The 18,679-nt window shown below is 30.3% G+C and overlaps 1 protein-coding gene across 2 annotated transcripts in view; it reads left to right on the top strand.

Moving 5' to 3' along the window:
• The first annotated feature begins 661 nt into the window (after positions 1-661).
• Positions 662-18,679, top strand: part of rap1gds1 (RAP1, GTP-GDP dissociation stimulator 1) — a 95,189-nt gene continuing 77,171 nt past the window's right edge. For both annotated transcript variants that reach the window (XM_073835627.1, XM_073835626.1), the window contains exons 1-3: positions 662-976; positions 12,713-12,823; positions 17,852-17,974. In XM_073835627.1, coding sequence (XP_073691728.1) covers positions 973-976; positions 12,713-12,823; positions 17,852-17,974 — 238 coding nt within the window. In that variant the 5' untranslated portion in view covers positions 662-972. The remainder of the gene's footprint in view (positions 977-12,712; positions 12,824-17,851; positions 17,975-18,679) is intronic.

Here is an 18,679-nt window from a genome sequence, read left to right as displayed (position 1 = left end):
CAACCCATAATATTTTTACTAATAAAATTATACATATGGAAATACACAAAAAAATATAAAAACTATACGTGAATATAGAACCAACAAAAATAAATAAGTAAATAAATAAATAAAATACAATAATGAAAGACCTTGCTAAATCACAAAAACTTAAATGTACCAAACAAATACAGTTTTTACAGCTTTTTTGTTTGCACTCTCCTTAATGGTGCTTATATAAATATCTAATTCCTTAAGTACCACAGAAAAGAGGTTTTTGATTGCTGAATCTAAAATATCAAATTTAACAAGTATAATTAACAGATTTATAATATAAGCCTCATTTTCAAACTTGACCACGTGTGACGTAATTACGTCACGACGCAAATGAAACACTGATTTATTAATTTAATTTTATTTATTTTTTGTAACCGGTTATTTAAAGCGAACCGTTCGAAAGAACCGATTCTCGTAAACAACTCAGACTTCCCATCTCACATTTGAGTTGTAATATAAGCAACATGACCATCAGACTCGAGCGAACCCTCAAAGGGCGTGGCTTGTTTTGATCGACAACATGCTCTTCCAATCAGCGTCGAGACAAGAACCTTCTGTGGAGGTCACAAACCAATCAGCTGTGAGGAAGGCGGGGCGTCGCCGGGCTCGTCTGCTGTGCGGAGAATCAGACAGCTCGCTCACTAGAAGGAAGTGCATCTGAAGTGGCCCTGGCTTTATTTTGATGCACATGAGCGTTCACCTCGTCGGATAAAATAACGTAATCCAGGACATCAGCGCAGAGGGGTTCCACCCGGTTGTATGCTTCTCCCCGGTTACATCTGGAGCGGTAGAGGCTGTTTTCACCGGAGCAGCGTGGGTTAAGGTGGGCCTTGCCCGGATATCTGTCTGACAAGCGAACCAAAACCGATCCGGTACCCGCCTCAAGATAACCACTACACTTGGACACCGTTTGGACTATTAACACACACTAGTCAGATGGGTAAGTAAAGCCAAAACGAAGATTTGCACATATCTAATGAAGAATATAAACTCCTTATGAGCGCTATTTATTATTTACAAATGATAAATGCACACTAGTAAGTGTGTGAGTCGCTCAGGCTGTAACTAATGGGTTTGAGCCACGACGACGAGCCATTATGTGCTTTGGACAAACTCATCTTGAGAGCCCATCCTTCAGAGGCTGTGATGTAACGTTGCCATGGATTGTTCACAAATGCACAACAGGACCACACATGCTTATCCTGCATTCTTCATCTTTCATTTTTGGGCTAGTTATATTGATCTGGTTTGGTGGCATGTTCACCAGTGCCTCAAAACAGAGTATTTAAAATCTGCAGTGAATCTAGGAAATGAAGTTTGGTGGTAACACATTAGACATCCCCAGTGCATCCCAGTCTTGTGTGATTGACAGCCTGTGATGCAATACTTGACACAAATATGTGAACTAGATACTGGGAGATATTGCTGTGCTGGTCAGTGCATGTGTGTTGAACCGAATGTGCATGTCACAATAAATATATACGAATATGATCATGCAATTGTAAGATGGTGAGTCTGCAGAAAAAGGAGGTCACATATAAGCAGACATACGCTGAATATTCGGATGGAGGGATGGGCTGCGGTGGGTTAGGGCAGTGATTTTCAACCTGTTTTGTCTTATTTACTCCTAACATCCCCATCTGTGAGGCTCAAGTACTGTTACTCAATAGAAAAACAGGAAAATGTTCTTATTAACTGATGTTATCGTTAATACCATATATGTTCTGCTGCATTTGTCATCTGTGCAAGATGTTAGTAAAGCATGTTTGTCTGGATTGTGTAACCCCAACTGCACTTTCTTCTGTCATCTTGTAGCAAATTACAACTTGTTTAATAATGTAGTTTTTAATAATTTGTCATTCAGATTCACATTTTTGCTATCGAAACGAAACACAAAAAAGACTATGGAAGCCTGTTTTCGCCACTGAATAAAAAAATTTAAAAAATTAAAAATTAAATTGCATCACAAACTCATAATTGTGAGTTATAAAGTCAGAATTGTGAGGTATATTCTTGCCATTGTGAGAAAAAAGTCAGAATTCCAAGTTTTTGTCTCTCAGTTCTGCCCTTATTTCTTGCAACTCACAATTCTGAGAAAATAGTCTTTTTTTTACCTCAAAATTGGACTTTATAACTCGCAATTGTGAGTTTATATCTTACAATTCTAAGAAAAAAGTCAGAATTGGGGGGTATAAACTTGCAATTGTGAGAAAAAAGACCAAATTGTGAGTTTTTGTCTCTCATTTCTGCCCTTATTTCTTGCAATTGTGAGATTATATCACGCAAATAAAGTCAAAATTCTAACTTTATAACTCGCAATTGCAAGTTAAAAAAGTTACATTGATAAAAAGTCAAAAAATTTAGAATTGTGAGAAAAATGTCCAAATTGCGACTTTTTGTTTCTCAATTCTGCATTTATTTCTTGCAGTTGTGAGATTATGCAGACTTTATAACTCACAATTGCAAGTTTATACCTCACAATTCTGAGAAAAAAGTCAGAATTGCAAGAAAAAAGTCAGAATTGCAAGTTTTTGTCTCTCAATTCTGCCCTTATTTCTTGCAAATGTGAGATTACATCATGCTAAAGTCAGAATTGTGACTTTATATCTCACAATTCTGACTTTATAACTCACAATTGCAAGTTTATATCTCACAATTCTGACTTTATAACTCACAATTGCAAGTTTATATCTCACAATTCTGACTTTATAACTCACAATTGCAAGTTTATATCTCACAATTCTGAGAAAAAAGTCAGAATTGCAAGTTTTTGTCTCTCAATTCTGCCCTTATTTCTTGCAAATGTGAGATTACATCATGCTAAAGTCAGAATTGTGACTTTATATCTCACAATTCTGACTTTATAACTCACAATTGCAAGTTTATATCTCACAATTCTGAGAAAAAAGTCAGAATTGCAAGTTTTTGTCTCTCAATTCTGCCCTTATTTCTTGCAAATGTGAGATTACATCATGCTAAAGTCAGAATTGTGACTTTATATCTCACAATTCTGACTTTATAACTCACAATTGCAAGTTTATATCTCACAATTCTGAGAAAAAAGTCAGAATTGCGTGCTTTTGTCTCTCAATTCTGCCCTTATTTCTTGCAATTGTGAGATTATATCCAATTCTGAGAAAAATATTAGAATTGCCTGCTTTTGTCTCTCAGTTCTGCCCTTATTTCTTGCAAATGTGAGATTATCTCACATACAAAAAAGTCAGAATTGTGGCTTTATATCTGACAATTCTGATAATAACTCTCTTTTGCAAGTTTTTATCTCACAATTCTCAGAATCGCGAGGAAAATTTCAGAAATGCCTGCTTTTGTCTCTCAATTCAGCCTTTATTTCTTGCAACTCACAATTCTTAGAAAATAGTCTTTTCACCTCAAAATTGGACTTTGTAACTCGCAATTGTGAGTTTATATCTCACAATTCTGAGAAAAAAGTCAGAACTGCGAGGTATAAACTCGCAATTGCGAGAAAAAAGTCCAAATTGCAAGTTTATGTCTCTCAATGCTGTCCGAATTGTAACTTTATATCTCGCAATTGTGACTTTATATCTCACAATTCTGACTTACTCACAATTGCAAGTTTATATCTCACAATTCTGATAAAAATTCAGAATTGTAATAATAAATTCAGAATTGCATGCCTTTGTCTCTCAATTCTGCCCTTATTTCTTGCAAATGTGAGATTACATCATGCTAAAGTCAGAATTGCAAGTTTATATCTCACAATTCTGACTTTATAACTCACAATTGCAAGTTTATATCTCACAATTCTGAGAAAAAAGTCAGAATTGCATGCCTTTGTTTCTCAATTCTGTCCTCATTTCTTGCAAATGTGAGATTATATCATGCAATTCTGAGGAAAAAAAAGAATTGTGACTATCTTGCAATTCTGACTTTATAACTCGCAATTGCAAGTTTATATCTCACAATTCTGAGAAAAAAGTCAGAATTGCGTGCTTTTCTCTCAATTCTGCCCTTATTTCTTGCAATTGTGAGATTATATCATGCAATTCTGAGAAAAAAGTCAGAATTGCAAGGTATAAATTTGCAATTGTGAGAAGAAAGACCAAATTATGAGTTTTTGTTTCTCAATTCTGCATTTATTTCTTGCAATTGTGAGATTATATCACTCAATTCTGAGAAGAAAAGTCAGTATTGTGACTTTATATCTCGCAATCCTGACTATAACTCGCAGTTGCAAGTTTTTATTTCACAAATCTGAGAAAAAAGTCAGAACTGCGAGGTATAAACTCGCAATTGTGAGAAAAAAGTCCAAATTGCAAGTTTATGTCTCTCAATGCTGTCCGAATTGTAACTTTATATCTCGCAACTGTGACTTTATAACTTGCAATTGCAAGTTTTTATCTCACAATTGTGAATAAAAAAGTCAATTGCGAGATAAATTCAGAATTGCGAGTTTTTGTTTCTCAATTCTGCCCTTATTTCTTGCAATTGTGACTTTATATCTCACAATTCTGACTTTATAACTCACAATTGCAAGTTTATATCTCACAATTCTGATAATAATTCAGAATTGTAAGAAAAAATTCAGAATTGCTTGCCTTTGTCTCTCAATTCTGTCCTTATTTCTTGCAAATGTGAGATTATATCATGCAATTCTGAGGAAAAAAAAGAATTGTGACTATCTTGCAATTCTGACTTTATAACTCGCAATTGCAAGTTTATATCTCACAATTCTAACAAAAAAGTGAATTGCGAGAAAAAAATCAGAATTGCGACTTTTTGTTTCTCAATTCTGCCCTTATTTCTTGCAATTGTGACTTTATATCTCACAATTCTGACTTTATATCTCACAATTCTGAGAAAAAAAGGCATAACTGTGAGATAAAACGTCGCAACTAACCTTTTAAATTTTTTTCATTGAGTGGCAGAAACTGATTTCCATAGAAGACACATCCATCATGTGTAGAAAATCGTACAAATATAATAAAATTAGATTTTATTTTTGAAGGAATGATGTAGTTGATGTAGTTCATTTGCAGCTGAAAGTTCTTGGGAATTTGTTCCTTTATTTCTTTTTGCTAGCCTAAATATAAAATAGATGGGTGATCGGATGATAGATCTGACTCATTGTCTCGGTTGGCCTTTATCTCGACGTGATTTGTTGAAGTCTGTTAATGGAACAAAGGCTTCGCTGGCTTTAACCATCCCTAAAGTGACAAGTGTATTCTAGAATCACCATTCACACTTTAATTGGCTTCTTTTCTGCCCTTGTCATATTACTTGAGCTCTTCTACCTATTAAAAGAGCTTCCACTCATGACAGATGCTTCTGTGAATTAAACAGTAGAGCCTGGCGCAAGGTCATGGGTCCAGTTTTTAAGAGAAGGCATGACAACTTTGGAGTAAAGCATCAGCAAAATGAGTGTATGAGTTATGAGATCTGGTCCTGAACCTGTCGACCCTTGGGGGAACCATACACAATGTAAAACAAAACTTTGTATTGGTAATTCTAATATTGTTGGATACAATCATCAAATGAATCCTGTAAAGCATTAAATAATAGTCTGAAAGAAAAAAAAAAGAGAAGAGTTTGCATGTTTTTATCATATTTGATACATCAGGCTTTTATGACTCATATAGTATGATTTAAGACAATATGGAGTTCATACTTGAGGGGAAAAAAAAGTTTTTTCAGTGGCTCAAACTGATAAAAAATATGAAATCTGGTGCAGCTGCTGATATTAATAAGGCCAGAAATTATGGTGAAACACTAATAGTTTATGTAAATCAGTTTTTGTAGGAGTATGTCTCTCTATATCTACCAAGAGTGTCTTATTAAGATATTTAAATGCTTAGTTTTATGATCAAAATCTCTAGTTTTAATTTACACTACCAGTCAAAAGTTTTTGAACAGTAAGATTTTTTTATGCTTTTTAAATAATCTCTTCTGCTCACCAAGCCTGCATTTTTTTTTGATCCAAAGTACAGCAAAAACGGTAAAATTGTGAAATATTTTTACTATTTAAAATAACTGCTTTCTATTTAAATATATATTCAAAAGTAATTTATTCGTGTAATAAAAGCTGAATTTTCAGCATCATTACTCCAGTCTTTAGTGTCACACGGTCCTTCAGAAATCATTCTAATATGCTGGTTTGCTGCTCATAAAAACATTTTTATTATTAATATCAGTATTTAAAACAGTTGAGTCAGTATTATTTTGTTTTTTGAGGAAAGAAATTAATACTTTATTTGATCAAGGATGCTTTAAATTGATGAAAAGTGATGATAAAGACATTTATAATGTTACAAAAGATTTCTATTTCAGATAAATGCTGTTCTTATGAATGTTCTATTCATCAAAGAAAACCTGAAAAAATTATACTCCGCTGTTTTCAACATAATAATAATTTTTTTTTGAGCAGCAATTCAAAATATTAGTATGATTTCTGAAGGATCATGTGACACTGAAGACTGGATAAAAAAATATAGCTTTAAAACCACATTAATAAATTACTTTTTAAAATTCAATTCATTTCAATTTATTTATTTGCACAATTAAAAAGAAATACAACACCAAAGACATACTGATGCATATTCAGTGCCGGAGAAGGCAAAAAGCCAGTATGGCTTATCTAAAGCCTCCACCAAAGAAAAATAAAAGAATAGCCAAAGAATACAAAACACAATATAATACAAAAAATGTCCTGGTAATACTGGTGATAAAACAACATGCATTTCTCAACAAAATGAAAATACACTGAAAAATATAGAATCAACTAATTGCACAAACTAGTTCATCAACAGACCTCTTAAAACTCTTTTAAAGCTCTCAATTGAGGTGCATTGTCTTGCCACATGAGAAAATCTATTCCATATCTGTGTTCCTTTAAATCTTATTGAAAATTGGCCTCTATAAGTGGTGAAGCTTGGAGGATGGAGATCCATTACCTGCCTAGTATTATGGGCATGAACAGCTGAGTTAGCTTTAAAGTATAACGTGAAATGACCAGGAATCTTTCCTTCTGATAAAAATAATTTATACATGAAAACACATATTTGGAAGATGTTAATGTCAAAAATGGATAAAATCTGCAATTTCTTAAATAGCGAAGCTGAAGATGTATATGCACCTGAACGAGCCGCTATCCTGACAAACCGTTTCTGGAGTTCTGGAAAATATATTTAGATAGAAAACAGTTATTTTAAATAGTGAAAATATTTCAAAATTGGACAGTTTTTTTCCTGTACTTTGGATCAAATAAATGCAGGCTTGGTGAACTGAAGAGGCATCATAAAAAAAAAAAAGCATTACTTGTAGTGTATTTAAGTAAAAAAACTCGATAAAGATTTCACAGCAGAAACATAGGTGAACCACAATCTGAAAGTGGATGTTTTTAAAAACGATCCTAAAAGGCCTTTTACATGCTAAAAAACATAAACTGTTGATCAGATGACAGAAGGCATAACGTTACCGTTTTTCAGGAAAGTTTTGATCATACTAGGGCTGTCAAGATTCGTTGATTATAATTGACTATTTGATTTTTAAAAATCCTCGATTTGATTTTGCCGACATCAACTAACCGGCAAAATACCGGAAGTGGCGCATTTCATGGACGAGAATCCATGAAACGCATTATTAGACTGTTTTCCAAGGCTGCGTTATATATTAAACCCATTTAAAAATCATAATTAAGCATAATTGTAAATTCACAAACGCTACAGTTCAGTTAAATAAATATACGCGATGCAGGTTTAATATATGTGTGCGTCAATTACGTACATGCGTGTACGTTACGTACGTGCTTCTCACAGACGCTCCATTCACAGTACACTGTTCTACAGGAACTGTCATCATTTACATGTGGAGCGTCTCAAACTCCATATCTGGATGTTGTTGTGAATTTGAGTTTATTATAACGTTCATCTAGGAACGCAAAGTGCGCCATTTTATCAGATTTGTAACGTAAGTCGTTTATAAACCTATGCAAAGACAGGAGAAGTGTTCAATTCAAATAATTTCAAAATAAAAGTTTAAACCCTCACTCTGAGTTTACACGTTTTGATGTCCACATATTCATTAAATTACTGCGGCTATAGCATTTCTGTGGTAAAGGTATGGCCAAATATTAAAGATTAAGTGGACATTTGAATTAAATGCTGTTTAGTCAATTTTAAATGAGGATTAGATCGCCAGTAATGTATTAAAACAATCGTCAGGGCGTTTGCGCCCTCAGCAGGCCTTTGTTGTAACCATAGACTGTAAAGGTTGTAACGCATAATGTGCATTAGCTCTATTGTTTATTATACATTATGTATTTCAACAGTTTTGTTCAATAAACCCGTATGATTTCTTTTTTTTTTTTAACTAATTATTATTGCATCAGAGCTATTATATAAGTATTTTAAGTCATTTTAAAAGCTATTGTTCACTTACATCAACACAAAAAAGCCTAATTAGAATTATAGGGCCCTATGAAATCCATTTACGTTTTTTCTATACTCTGTTTTAATAGTTCAATTATTATTATTTTTATATTAATATAGTATTATTTAGTATTATACTTAACATTTTAAATGAATTTTAATTTGTATAAATTTGAGCAATTTTTATGTTATCATTTTAATTTTTTTTTTTAAAATATATTTCTGTTTGGCTTTAATTTAAATTTAATTTAATTTATATTTTCTCTGACTTTTTGTGTGTTCGAGATTCCATTTTTAATTTACTTCTATAATATCATAACAATATTTTTTTATAAGATTTTAAATCTATTTTGCTTGTGTGAGTATTTTCAGTTTAAATGTAAGCATTTTTTGTTGTTTTATCAATTTTTTTACATTTCTGTTTAGCTTTAATTTAATATAATTTCTATTTTATTTGACTTTTCTTTTTCTATTTTGTTACTTTTTTTTAGTAATTCCATTTTTTTTTAATTTCAACTAATTATTATTGCATCAGAGCTATTATATATGTATTTTAAGTCATTTTAAAGGCTATTGTTCACTTACATCAACACAAAAAAAGCCTAATTAGAATTATAGGGCCCTATGAAATCCATTTACGTTTTTTCTGTACTCTGTTTTAATAGTTAAATTATTATTATTATTTTTATTAATATAGTATTATTTAGTAGGGCTGGGCGATTAATTGAAAAATATTCGAAATCGACATTCAGAACCTATAATCGATCAAATTTTTCCAGGTCGATTATTTCGATTACTTTCCCTTTAAAAACAGTACCGCGTGTGGAGTCACGTGACCCCGCTCCGTTACATTACGTTATTCCGCCGACATGTCCATGGAGAGCTTAAAAAATTTACAGGATATACAAGAGTAATTTCGTTTAGAAGACAGTGCTTATTTTCTACTTTGAAAGTGCATTTTCGGTTTTCGGCCGAAAGACTTTTATCACCGAAACAGTATGTTGACACAAACAGAAACCGCAGCCTGCACGTGCTTGTCTGAAGCAACACGTCTGCGGTGTGGACGTTTTTCAGTATATCTGAGAAAGACCCACGGATAGTGATTTGCAAAACTTGTTTTGCCGAAATTTCAAGAGGGGGTGTGTCTGCAGTCGTGTGTGCAGTGATAAGAGCAGAGATCGAGACAGATGTAGCTTTCAGTGAGTGAAAAACATTAGCTTTACGTTAGTGTTACGTCACAATATTTTAAAGATATGTCTTTTCATACTGTATTTTTATTAATATTTATGTTTTAAACCATGGAGGTGAGCCAATGGATATCACACAAGCAACGTGAAAACTGCGCAATATGTTAAAGTGAAAGTGAAAACTGATTTTCAGCATCTGACGTGCATTCTCTCAGAGACAACAAGAGACGATTATACTTCACATGCTGATATTAATTTAGTCCCCTAATATTTTCCTTGTGCCCTGAATATGGTGGGAAACGTATAAAAAGAAACGTATATTGTGCAAGGTTTGTTTCAGAAAATCGGTTCTTGAAATAAAGCTCTTAATTTTAATTGAAAACTGCAGTGTTATTAGGGGTTAAGAAAGTATTCATTATGATTTTTTTAGGTGTTAAATGTGGGGACTGAAAGACAAGAAATGATGAAACTTCAAAAGGCTATCCATTAAATAAATCTGAGCGCTGCACGTTTTAAAGTCATTTGTTGCGCTGCTTTGTATACCAGTCTGACAGCGCCTCCTGCTGGAAGAGAAACGCGTAGACTTGTAAATGTGAATTTTTTTACAGTCTATGATGTGATGGATCCAGATGTTATAAAAATTTAAACGATTAAACAATTTAAACAAAGGCAGTAAAATATATGTATATGTCAAGTAATAAAATACTTGATTGATAATAATTGTTTAAATTCATATAATTGATTTATTCTTTGAAACTTTAATATTAATGTATGCAATTGCAATGCCTTGATTCTAGTAAGATTAGTACACAGTCATAGCCATAAATGGAATGGTACTAATAATTGGCATAATTCTTTCGGTGTTTCGGTTTTTGGCCTTGGTTTCCTCTTTTTCGGTTTCGGCCAAGAATTTTCATTTCGGTGCATCCCTACTTGTCAGTGAGTGAACTATGAGGGCAAAAAAATAAATATTATATAAATATAATTAAATATAATTTTATTAATAAATAAAATAATCGTTCATTAATCGTAATCAAGTTAAAATGTTCAATTAATCGAGATTTTGATTTTAGGCCAAATCGCCCAGCCCTATTATTTAGTATTATACTTAACATTTTAAATGAATTTTAATTTGTTTAAATTTGAGCAATTTTTTATGTTATCATTTTAGTTATTTTTTTTTTAAAATGTTTCTGTTTGGCTTTAATTTTAATTTAATTTAATTTATATTTTCTGTGAGTTTTTGTGTGTTCGAGATTCCATTTTTAATTTACTTCTATAATATCATAACAATATTTTTTATAAGATTTTAAATCTATTTTTCTTGTGTGAGTATTTTCAGTTTAAATGTAAGCATTTTTTGTTGTTTTATCAATTGTTTTTTTACATTTCTGTTTAGCTTTAATTTAATTTTATTTCTATTTTATTTTACTTTTCTATTTCCATTTTTTTTTTTTTTGTAATTCCATTTTTTAAAAACTAATTATTATTGCATCAGAGCTATTATATATGTATTTTAAGTCATTTTAAAAGCTATTGTTCACTTACATCAACACAAAAAAGCCTGATTAGAATTATAGGGCCCTATGAAATCCATTTACGTTTTTTCTGTACTCTGTTTTAATAGTTCAATTATTATTATTTTTTTATTAATATAGTATTATTTAGTATTATACTTAACATTTTAAATGAATTTTAATTTGTTTAAATTTGAGCAATTTTTATGTTATCATTTTAGTTATTTTTTTTTTTTTAAATGTTTCTGTTTGGCTTTAATTTTAATTTATATTTTCTGTGAGTTTTTGTGTGTTCGAGATTCCATTTTTAATTTACTTCTATAATATCATAACAATATTTTTTATAAGATTTAAAATCTATTTTTCTTGTGTGAGTATTTTCAGTTTAAATGTAAGCATTTTTTGTTGTTTTATAATTTTTTTTTTTACATTTCTGTTTAGCTTTAATTTAATATAATTTCTATTTTATTTGACTTTTCTTTTTCTATTTTGTTACTTTTTTTTAGTAATTCCATTTTGTTTTTAATTTGAACTAATTATTATTGCATCAGAGCTATTATATATGTATTTTAAGTCATTTTAAAGGCTATTGTTCACTTACATCAACACAAAAAAAAGCCAAATTAGAATTATAGGGCCCTATGAAATCCATTTACGTTTTTTCTATACTCTGTTTTAATAGTTAAATTATTATTATTTTTTTTATTAATATAGTATTATTTAGTATTATACTTAACATTTTAAATGAATTTTAATTTGTTTAAATTTGAGCAATTTTTTTATGTTATCATTTTAATTATTTTTTTTTAAATATATTTCTGTTTGGCTTTAATTTAAATTTAATTTAATTTATATTTTCTGTGAGTTTTTGTGTGTTCGAGATTCCATTTTTAATTTACTTCTATAATATCATAACAATATTTTTTATAAGATTTTAAATCTATTTTGCTTGTATGAGTATTTTCAGTTTAAATGTAAGCATTTTTTGTTGTTTTATCAATTTTTTTTACATTTCTGTTTAGCTTTAATTTAATATAATTTCTATTTTATTTGACTTTTCTTTTTCTATTTTGTTACTTTTTTTTAGTAATTCCATTTTTTTTATTTGAACTAATTATTATTGCATCAGAGCTATTATATATGTATTTTAAGTCATTTTAAAGGCTATTGTTCACTTACATCAACACAAAAAAGCCTAATTAGATTTATAGGGCCCTATGAAATCCATTTACGTTTTTTCTATACTCTGTTAAATTAGTTAAATTATTATTTTTTTAATCAAAAAGCCTTTTGAAAGGCTTTCTTTTCCATTACTTTTAATGCTTTCATTAAAATTTAATAATCAAAAACATCTGCAAATAATTGATTTTATTAAAATAAAATGTTCTTAAGTAAAATTTTTGATTTTTTAAAATGTGAAATTAGTCGTTTAGATTAATCGATATAAAAATAGTCATAAGTGGCAGCCCTAGATCATACAGTACCAATCATTTTGAGGCAAGGTAGGTCTTTGTGCAATTGTAAATCACTGAAGAGTTAAATCTGTTCATTATTTCTCTTCCATCAGCGGATAACCTGAGCGAAGCCCTGAAGACGCTGAAGCTCTCGTCGGCAGACGGCGCTTCAGACAGTGTGGAGGGCTGCTTGGACTGCTTGCTCAAAGCTTTGGCCCACAATAGTAAGTCTGCATGTCTTTTATATAACTGTCCGTTTTCATCAGCATCAGCTGAAATAAAGAATGATTGAAAAGGCAGGAGCCTTGACTTAAGAACAGCTTAGGCCTTTTATGTCTTATATTTAGATTATTGAAGGATGCAGGATTGAACAAAATCCATTTTGTTGATAAAAACCTTGCAGATATGCTGTGTTACGTTGCCAAGAAAAATGTAGCCAACTGAAAACTTAATTAAAAATGAAACAAATGGACAGCATCAGTTAAAATGCAATTGAAAGATTAAGCTTATTGTTTCACTAATGACGTTTTCAGGACGCTACAGTTTTACTTAAACTCTGACCAGCTTATTCTTGGCAAAAACGCCCATTAAGACCGGAAAAAGACTGAGAGTAAGTTTTATGTACCATTTAGGAGTGAGGTTAGAGAGCATTTTGAAAAGAAAAAAAAAAGTAAATTAGACTATAGATAATGGAGTATACAATGAATGATTATGAATAAATAAATACATACATATATACATATATAGAAAAGATTTAGAAAAAGTGGCATATATGGTGCTGCTTGAAATATGTCTAATTTATTTAGCTTTAGTTATGCCATTAATCTTGCAATCCTTAGTTCTGCTTTTTGTATCAACCGTGTAAATCATTTATTAATATAGTATTATTTAGTATTATACTTAACATTTTAAAGGTCCCATATCGTACACATTTCTGGAGGTTTATTTTATTTGTTGATGTCCTTAAGAATATATATTTGCGGTATAAGTGCCAAAATCCATCTCAATATATTTTTACAGCTCCTTTTTTAGGAGCTCTGTCAAAAACAGGTCGATTTTGGCCCATCTAATTAATATTCATGAGCCTCTCTTCTGATTGGCCTGTTGTTTTCTGAGTGACGCACAACCAGGCCAATCACAGGTAACTACGGTCATGTATGCTGTAAGCGTAAGCGAGCTCAGAGCTCAGAGAGAGCTGATACTCAACAGGATATTTTAGAATGATCATTAATGTTTTTTCTTTTACAAACACCGAATGCAGTAGGCTACATAACTGTTGCTTTAGTAAAGCCCCTTTCACAATGCGCGCTGATTCTGGAAAATTACGGGAACTGTGTGAACCAAAGCCAGAACCTAAAGGCAGTGTTGTAGTAATGATGCACGTTATCAAGCGACTCTTCACAACGAAAAATAACGTTACGTGCAAAGTGGAATGAAGCAGCGATCATCAGGCAGAGCCAGCTCCTCACTATCAGCGCTGAAGCACAGTTTGTTCAGGTTAGTTTCAGTTTAGTGAAACGTACGCGTCGCATTACATCTCACATCCAAACGTCACATGTCTTTATGGATTGTGTGTAAAGCACGCACAGATTCCGGAAAACAACTGTGAATGAACCAAATTAAACAATTCCGGAACAAATCATGGGACACATTATCCGTGTATTTACCGGAATCGCTGTGTGAAAGAGGCTGAAGTTGACGTGCCGCTGGTCTCTTATATTCACGTTGTTCTGAAGCCTGTGTAATGATCGTAGCTTGACATCTATCGACTGAACAGGGTTTTCTCCACTTGTTTTCCTGTTGTTGTTGCTCAATGGAATGGATGCGTTGTTGTCTGGGGGTTTGACAAAAGGAGGGTGGGACGTTGGTTTGTGACTGAAGGCGGTGACTTGAGTCGATCGGACGTCACATCGTTACGGAAGTCACAGTGGCTCATGAAAATGAACAGCTACTTTAAGCAGGCTGTGTGCAGTTTACTGTGGATTGACTGTTTTGAAACTCATATGGTAGTTAGATAGCCCCTAGACCTTAGTTATCATGAAAAAAGCCAGGAAATTTTGATTTTGACGATATGGGACCTTTAAATGAATTTTTGTGTTATCATTTTAATTAGTTTTTTTTTTTTTATATATTTCTGTTTGGCTTTACTTTTAATTTATTTAATTTATATTTTCTGTGACTTTTTGTGTGTTCGAGATTCCATTTTTAATTTACTTCTATAATATCATAATATTTTTTTATAAGATTTTAAATCTATTTTGCTTGTGTGAGTATTTTCAGTTTAAATGTAAGCATTTTTTGTTGTTTTATCAATTCTTTTTTACATTTCTGTTTAGCTTTAATTTAATTTTATTTCTATTTTATTTGACTTTTCTTTTTTTTGTTACTATTTTTTTTTTGGTAATTCCAGTTCTTCAGATTTTAATTTAATTTAGTTAACAAGGCAACATTTCTAATTACGCTGTCCATAAAATATTTTGTAAGCTGTTAAACTAATAGTTCACCTAAAAAAGAAAATTCATTCATCATTTACCCTTGTGTCGTTTCAAACTTGTAAAACTTTCATTCATCTTCAAAACACAAATGTTTCTAATATTCTATTAACATTTTCAAGCTTCAAAAAGTACATAAAGACATCGTAAATATAATCCAAATGAATCAAGTGGTTTAATCCAAATTTTATTTAATTCATCAATAATGTGATCAAATACGGAAAATGTGTTTAAGATTCCATTTGTTTTTGTTTTTTATATAATATCATAACAAAAATATTTATATTTTAAATCTAGTTTGCTTTTATGATTTATTTTAGTTTAAATTTTAGCTTTTTTTTTTTTTTTTTACATATTTCTGTTTAGTTTTAATTTAATTTCTATTTTTGACTTTTTCTATTTTGTTGTTGTTGTTTTTTTTTCGTAATTTTAGTACTTCAAATTTTAATTTAATTTAGGTACGAAGGTAACGTCTAATTACACTGTCCATAAAATATTTAGTAATCTATTAAAGCAATAATTCACCCAAAAAAGAAAATTCAGTGACCGTTTACTAACCCTTGTGTCGTTTCAAAGCTGTAAAACTTTTGTTCATCTTCAAAACACAAATGAAGATGTTTCTAATATTCTGTCCATCCAGTAAAAGTCTAGGTAATTAACATTTTCAGGCTACAAAAAGTACATAAAGACATCGTAAATATAATCCAAATGAATCAAGTGGTTTTAATCCAAATTTTATTTCATTCATCAATAATGTGATCAAATATGGAAAATGTGTGTTTGAGATTCCATTTTTTATTTTTTTTTATATAATATCATAACAATAATATTTATAATATTTTAAATCTAATTTGCTTTTAGTTTAAATGTTAGCAATTTTTGCTGTTTTATCAATTTAGGTTTTTTTTTTACATATTTTTGTTCAGCTTTAATTTAATTTTATTTCTATTTTTATGTGACTTTTTTGTTTTTCTGCTTTGTTAATTTTTTTATTAATTCCAGTACTTCAATTTTTAATTTCGTTTAGGTACCAAGGCAACATGTCTAATTACACTGTCCATAAAATATTTTGTAAGCTATTAAAGCAATAGTTCACCTAAAAACAAAAAAAAATTCAGTCATCATTTCCTCATCCTCATGTCATTTCAAACCTGTAAAACTTTCATTAATCTAGAAACACAAATGAAGATGTTTCTAATATTCTGTCCATCCAGTAAAAGTCTAGGTAATTAACATTATTTATCTATACATCTATTTTGCTTTTATGAGTGATTTTAGTTTAAATTTGAGCAAATTTTGTTGTTTTATCAATTTTTTATATATATATAAATATTTCTGTTTAGCTTTATTTTTTTTATTTTAGTACTTCAAATTTTAATTTAATTTAGGTACGAAGGCAACATGTCTAATTACACTGTCCATAAAATATTTAGTAAGCTATTAAAGCAATAATTCACCAAAAAAAAAAGAAAATTCAATCACCGTTTACTAACCCTTGTGTCGTTTCAAAGCTGTAAAACTTTTGTTCATCTTCAAAACACAAATAAAGATGTTTTTAATATTCTGTCCATTCATTGAAAGTCTAAGCAATTTACATTTTCAAGTTTCAAAAAGTACAAAAAGACATTGTAAAAAATCCATATGAATTGAGTGGTTTAGTCAAAGTCTTTACAAAAAAACGCAATAATTTCATTTGTAATTGAATTGTAATTTAATTTGTAATTAGTATGATCAAATATGGTAAATGTGTGTTTGAGATTCCTTTTTTAATCATAACAAGAATATTTATAATATTTCAAATCTATTTATGAGTGATTTTACTTTAGCATTTTATGTTTTATCATTCTTATATATTTTAGTTTAGCTTTCATTTAATTTTATTTCTATTTTATGTACCTTTTTCCTTTTTTTGTGTTTGAGATTACACTTTTTATATTTATATAATATCATATCATAATATCTAGAATATATCAAATCTACTTTGCTTTTATGAGTGATTTTAGTTTAAATTTGAGTCATTTTTGTTTTATCACCTTTTTTAAAAAAATTTAAGTTTTAATTTAATTTTAATTTAATTTTATTTCAATTGTATTCTACTTTTCTATTTCTATTTTGTTATCATTTTGTTTTAGTTATTTCAGTTAGTTACCAGTGCAACATTTCTCAAGTTTTATCTAAAATTTATATATTATTTTATTTCTTTGATTTTGAATTTTATTTCAGTTGTGAATACGACTCTGTTACCAGGCGAATAAAAAACTGTGTTACTAGTTTTGTTGTTTCATCAACTATGCATTGCTCTTTATACAGTGTGAGGTTATTTAAAGTAAAACCTCCCCACAAACCAAAACCAAGAAATGTGATAACATCAGTTTTTCTGGTGGAGAGTATTGCAGATATTTGCTCACTAATAGTTACTCATGTATAGCTTACAAAGATTGGTATCTTAAATTGAAATCAACCCCAACAATCTCTCCTTTAGCAGTGATGAATGACCTGAACATCATGGAAATTAATGGTTCAAAAAGTCCTAATGGGCCCTTTTCACATTTTCAGGGTTCTTAAAAGTGGAAGTCATCATGGATGAGTAAAAACTTCTATAGCGATAAACAGAAGACTACAGCAAATGTGAATTTTGACCCAAATTTTGATTACAGCATGTGGAAGAGTCAAAGTTTGCCATTGTGCTTGAAATACTCTGCAGTCTTTGTGCTTGCTGATCATCATATAATTCACTGATGTTTCTTGCTCTGTTTTCAGATGTTGAGACTAGTGAAAAGATCCAGGAGATGGGTGTTCTTGCCATGATGCCCGCTCTTCTGTCTGCGCAGAACTCATGTACACCAAAAGTAGCCAACATCATTGCAGAGGTGGCCAAAAATGGTAAGTGAACTGGCAATTGCATTGCCAGTTGTTGCTTCTTACGTCATTTTGGACTTACTGACACCTAGATGTGTGGATGCAGCATCATGCAAAAGCTAACAATGCTATTGTCGGTGCTAAAAGTGCTGAAAGCAGTTAGCCATGACTAATGTATTCCATAAGCATTAAGTATCTGATAGTAGGAGGTGTTATGAAAATAAAATTAGTGGTCATCTGAAACTAAAAGCAATTAAAAAAAATTACTTGACATGTTTACTTAAAATGCAAAAAAATATATATAAAAAAAATAAAGCTTATTTTATTTATTTTTACTTAACTTTAATTTTATTTCAGGTAGTTGCCAAAGTTACACTTCTCCTTTTATTTTTAACATGATGTGCTAAAAACCCAAAAACTATAACTGAAATAATAAAATTAATAAAAACTATATAGGCATAAAATAACTAATAAAAAATGACAAAAATACAACAAAATTACTAAAACTAACTAAAAAAGAAAATGTAAAATATAAAAAAACTAAAACTAAAACAATGAAAATGAATTACTTGAAATGAAATATATAAAATATATAAAATATAAAACTTATTTTCTTACAGATAGCTGCTAAGGCATAATTTCTCATTTTATTTTTTAACTTGATGTACTAAAAAACAAAAACTGTAAACTGAAATAATAAAATTAATAAATACCTAGTTGCTAGGGCGT

The sequence above is a fragment of the Garra rufa genome, chromosome 3 (assembly GCF_049309525.1).
Source record: "Garra rufa chromosome 3, GarRuf1.0, whole genome shotgun sequence".
Lineage (NCBI taxonomy): Eukaryota > Metazoa > Chordata > Actinopteri > Cypriniformes > Cyprinidae > Garra > Garra rufa.
Note: the sequence above shows the minus strand (reverse complement) of the source record. Positions and strands in the feature narration are given on the sequence as shown.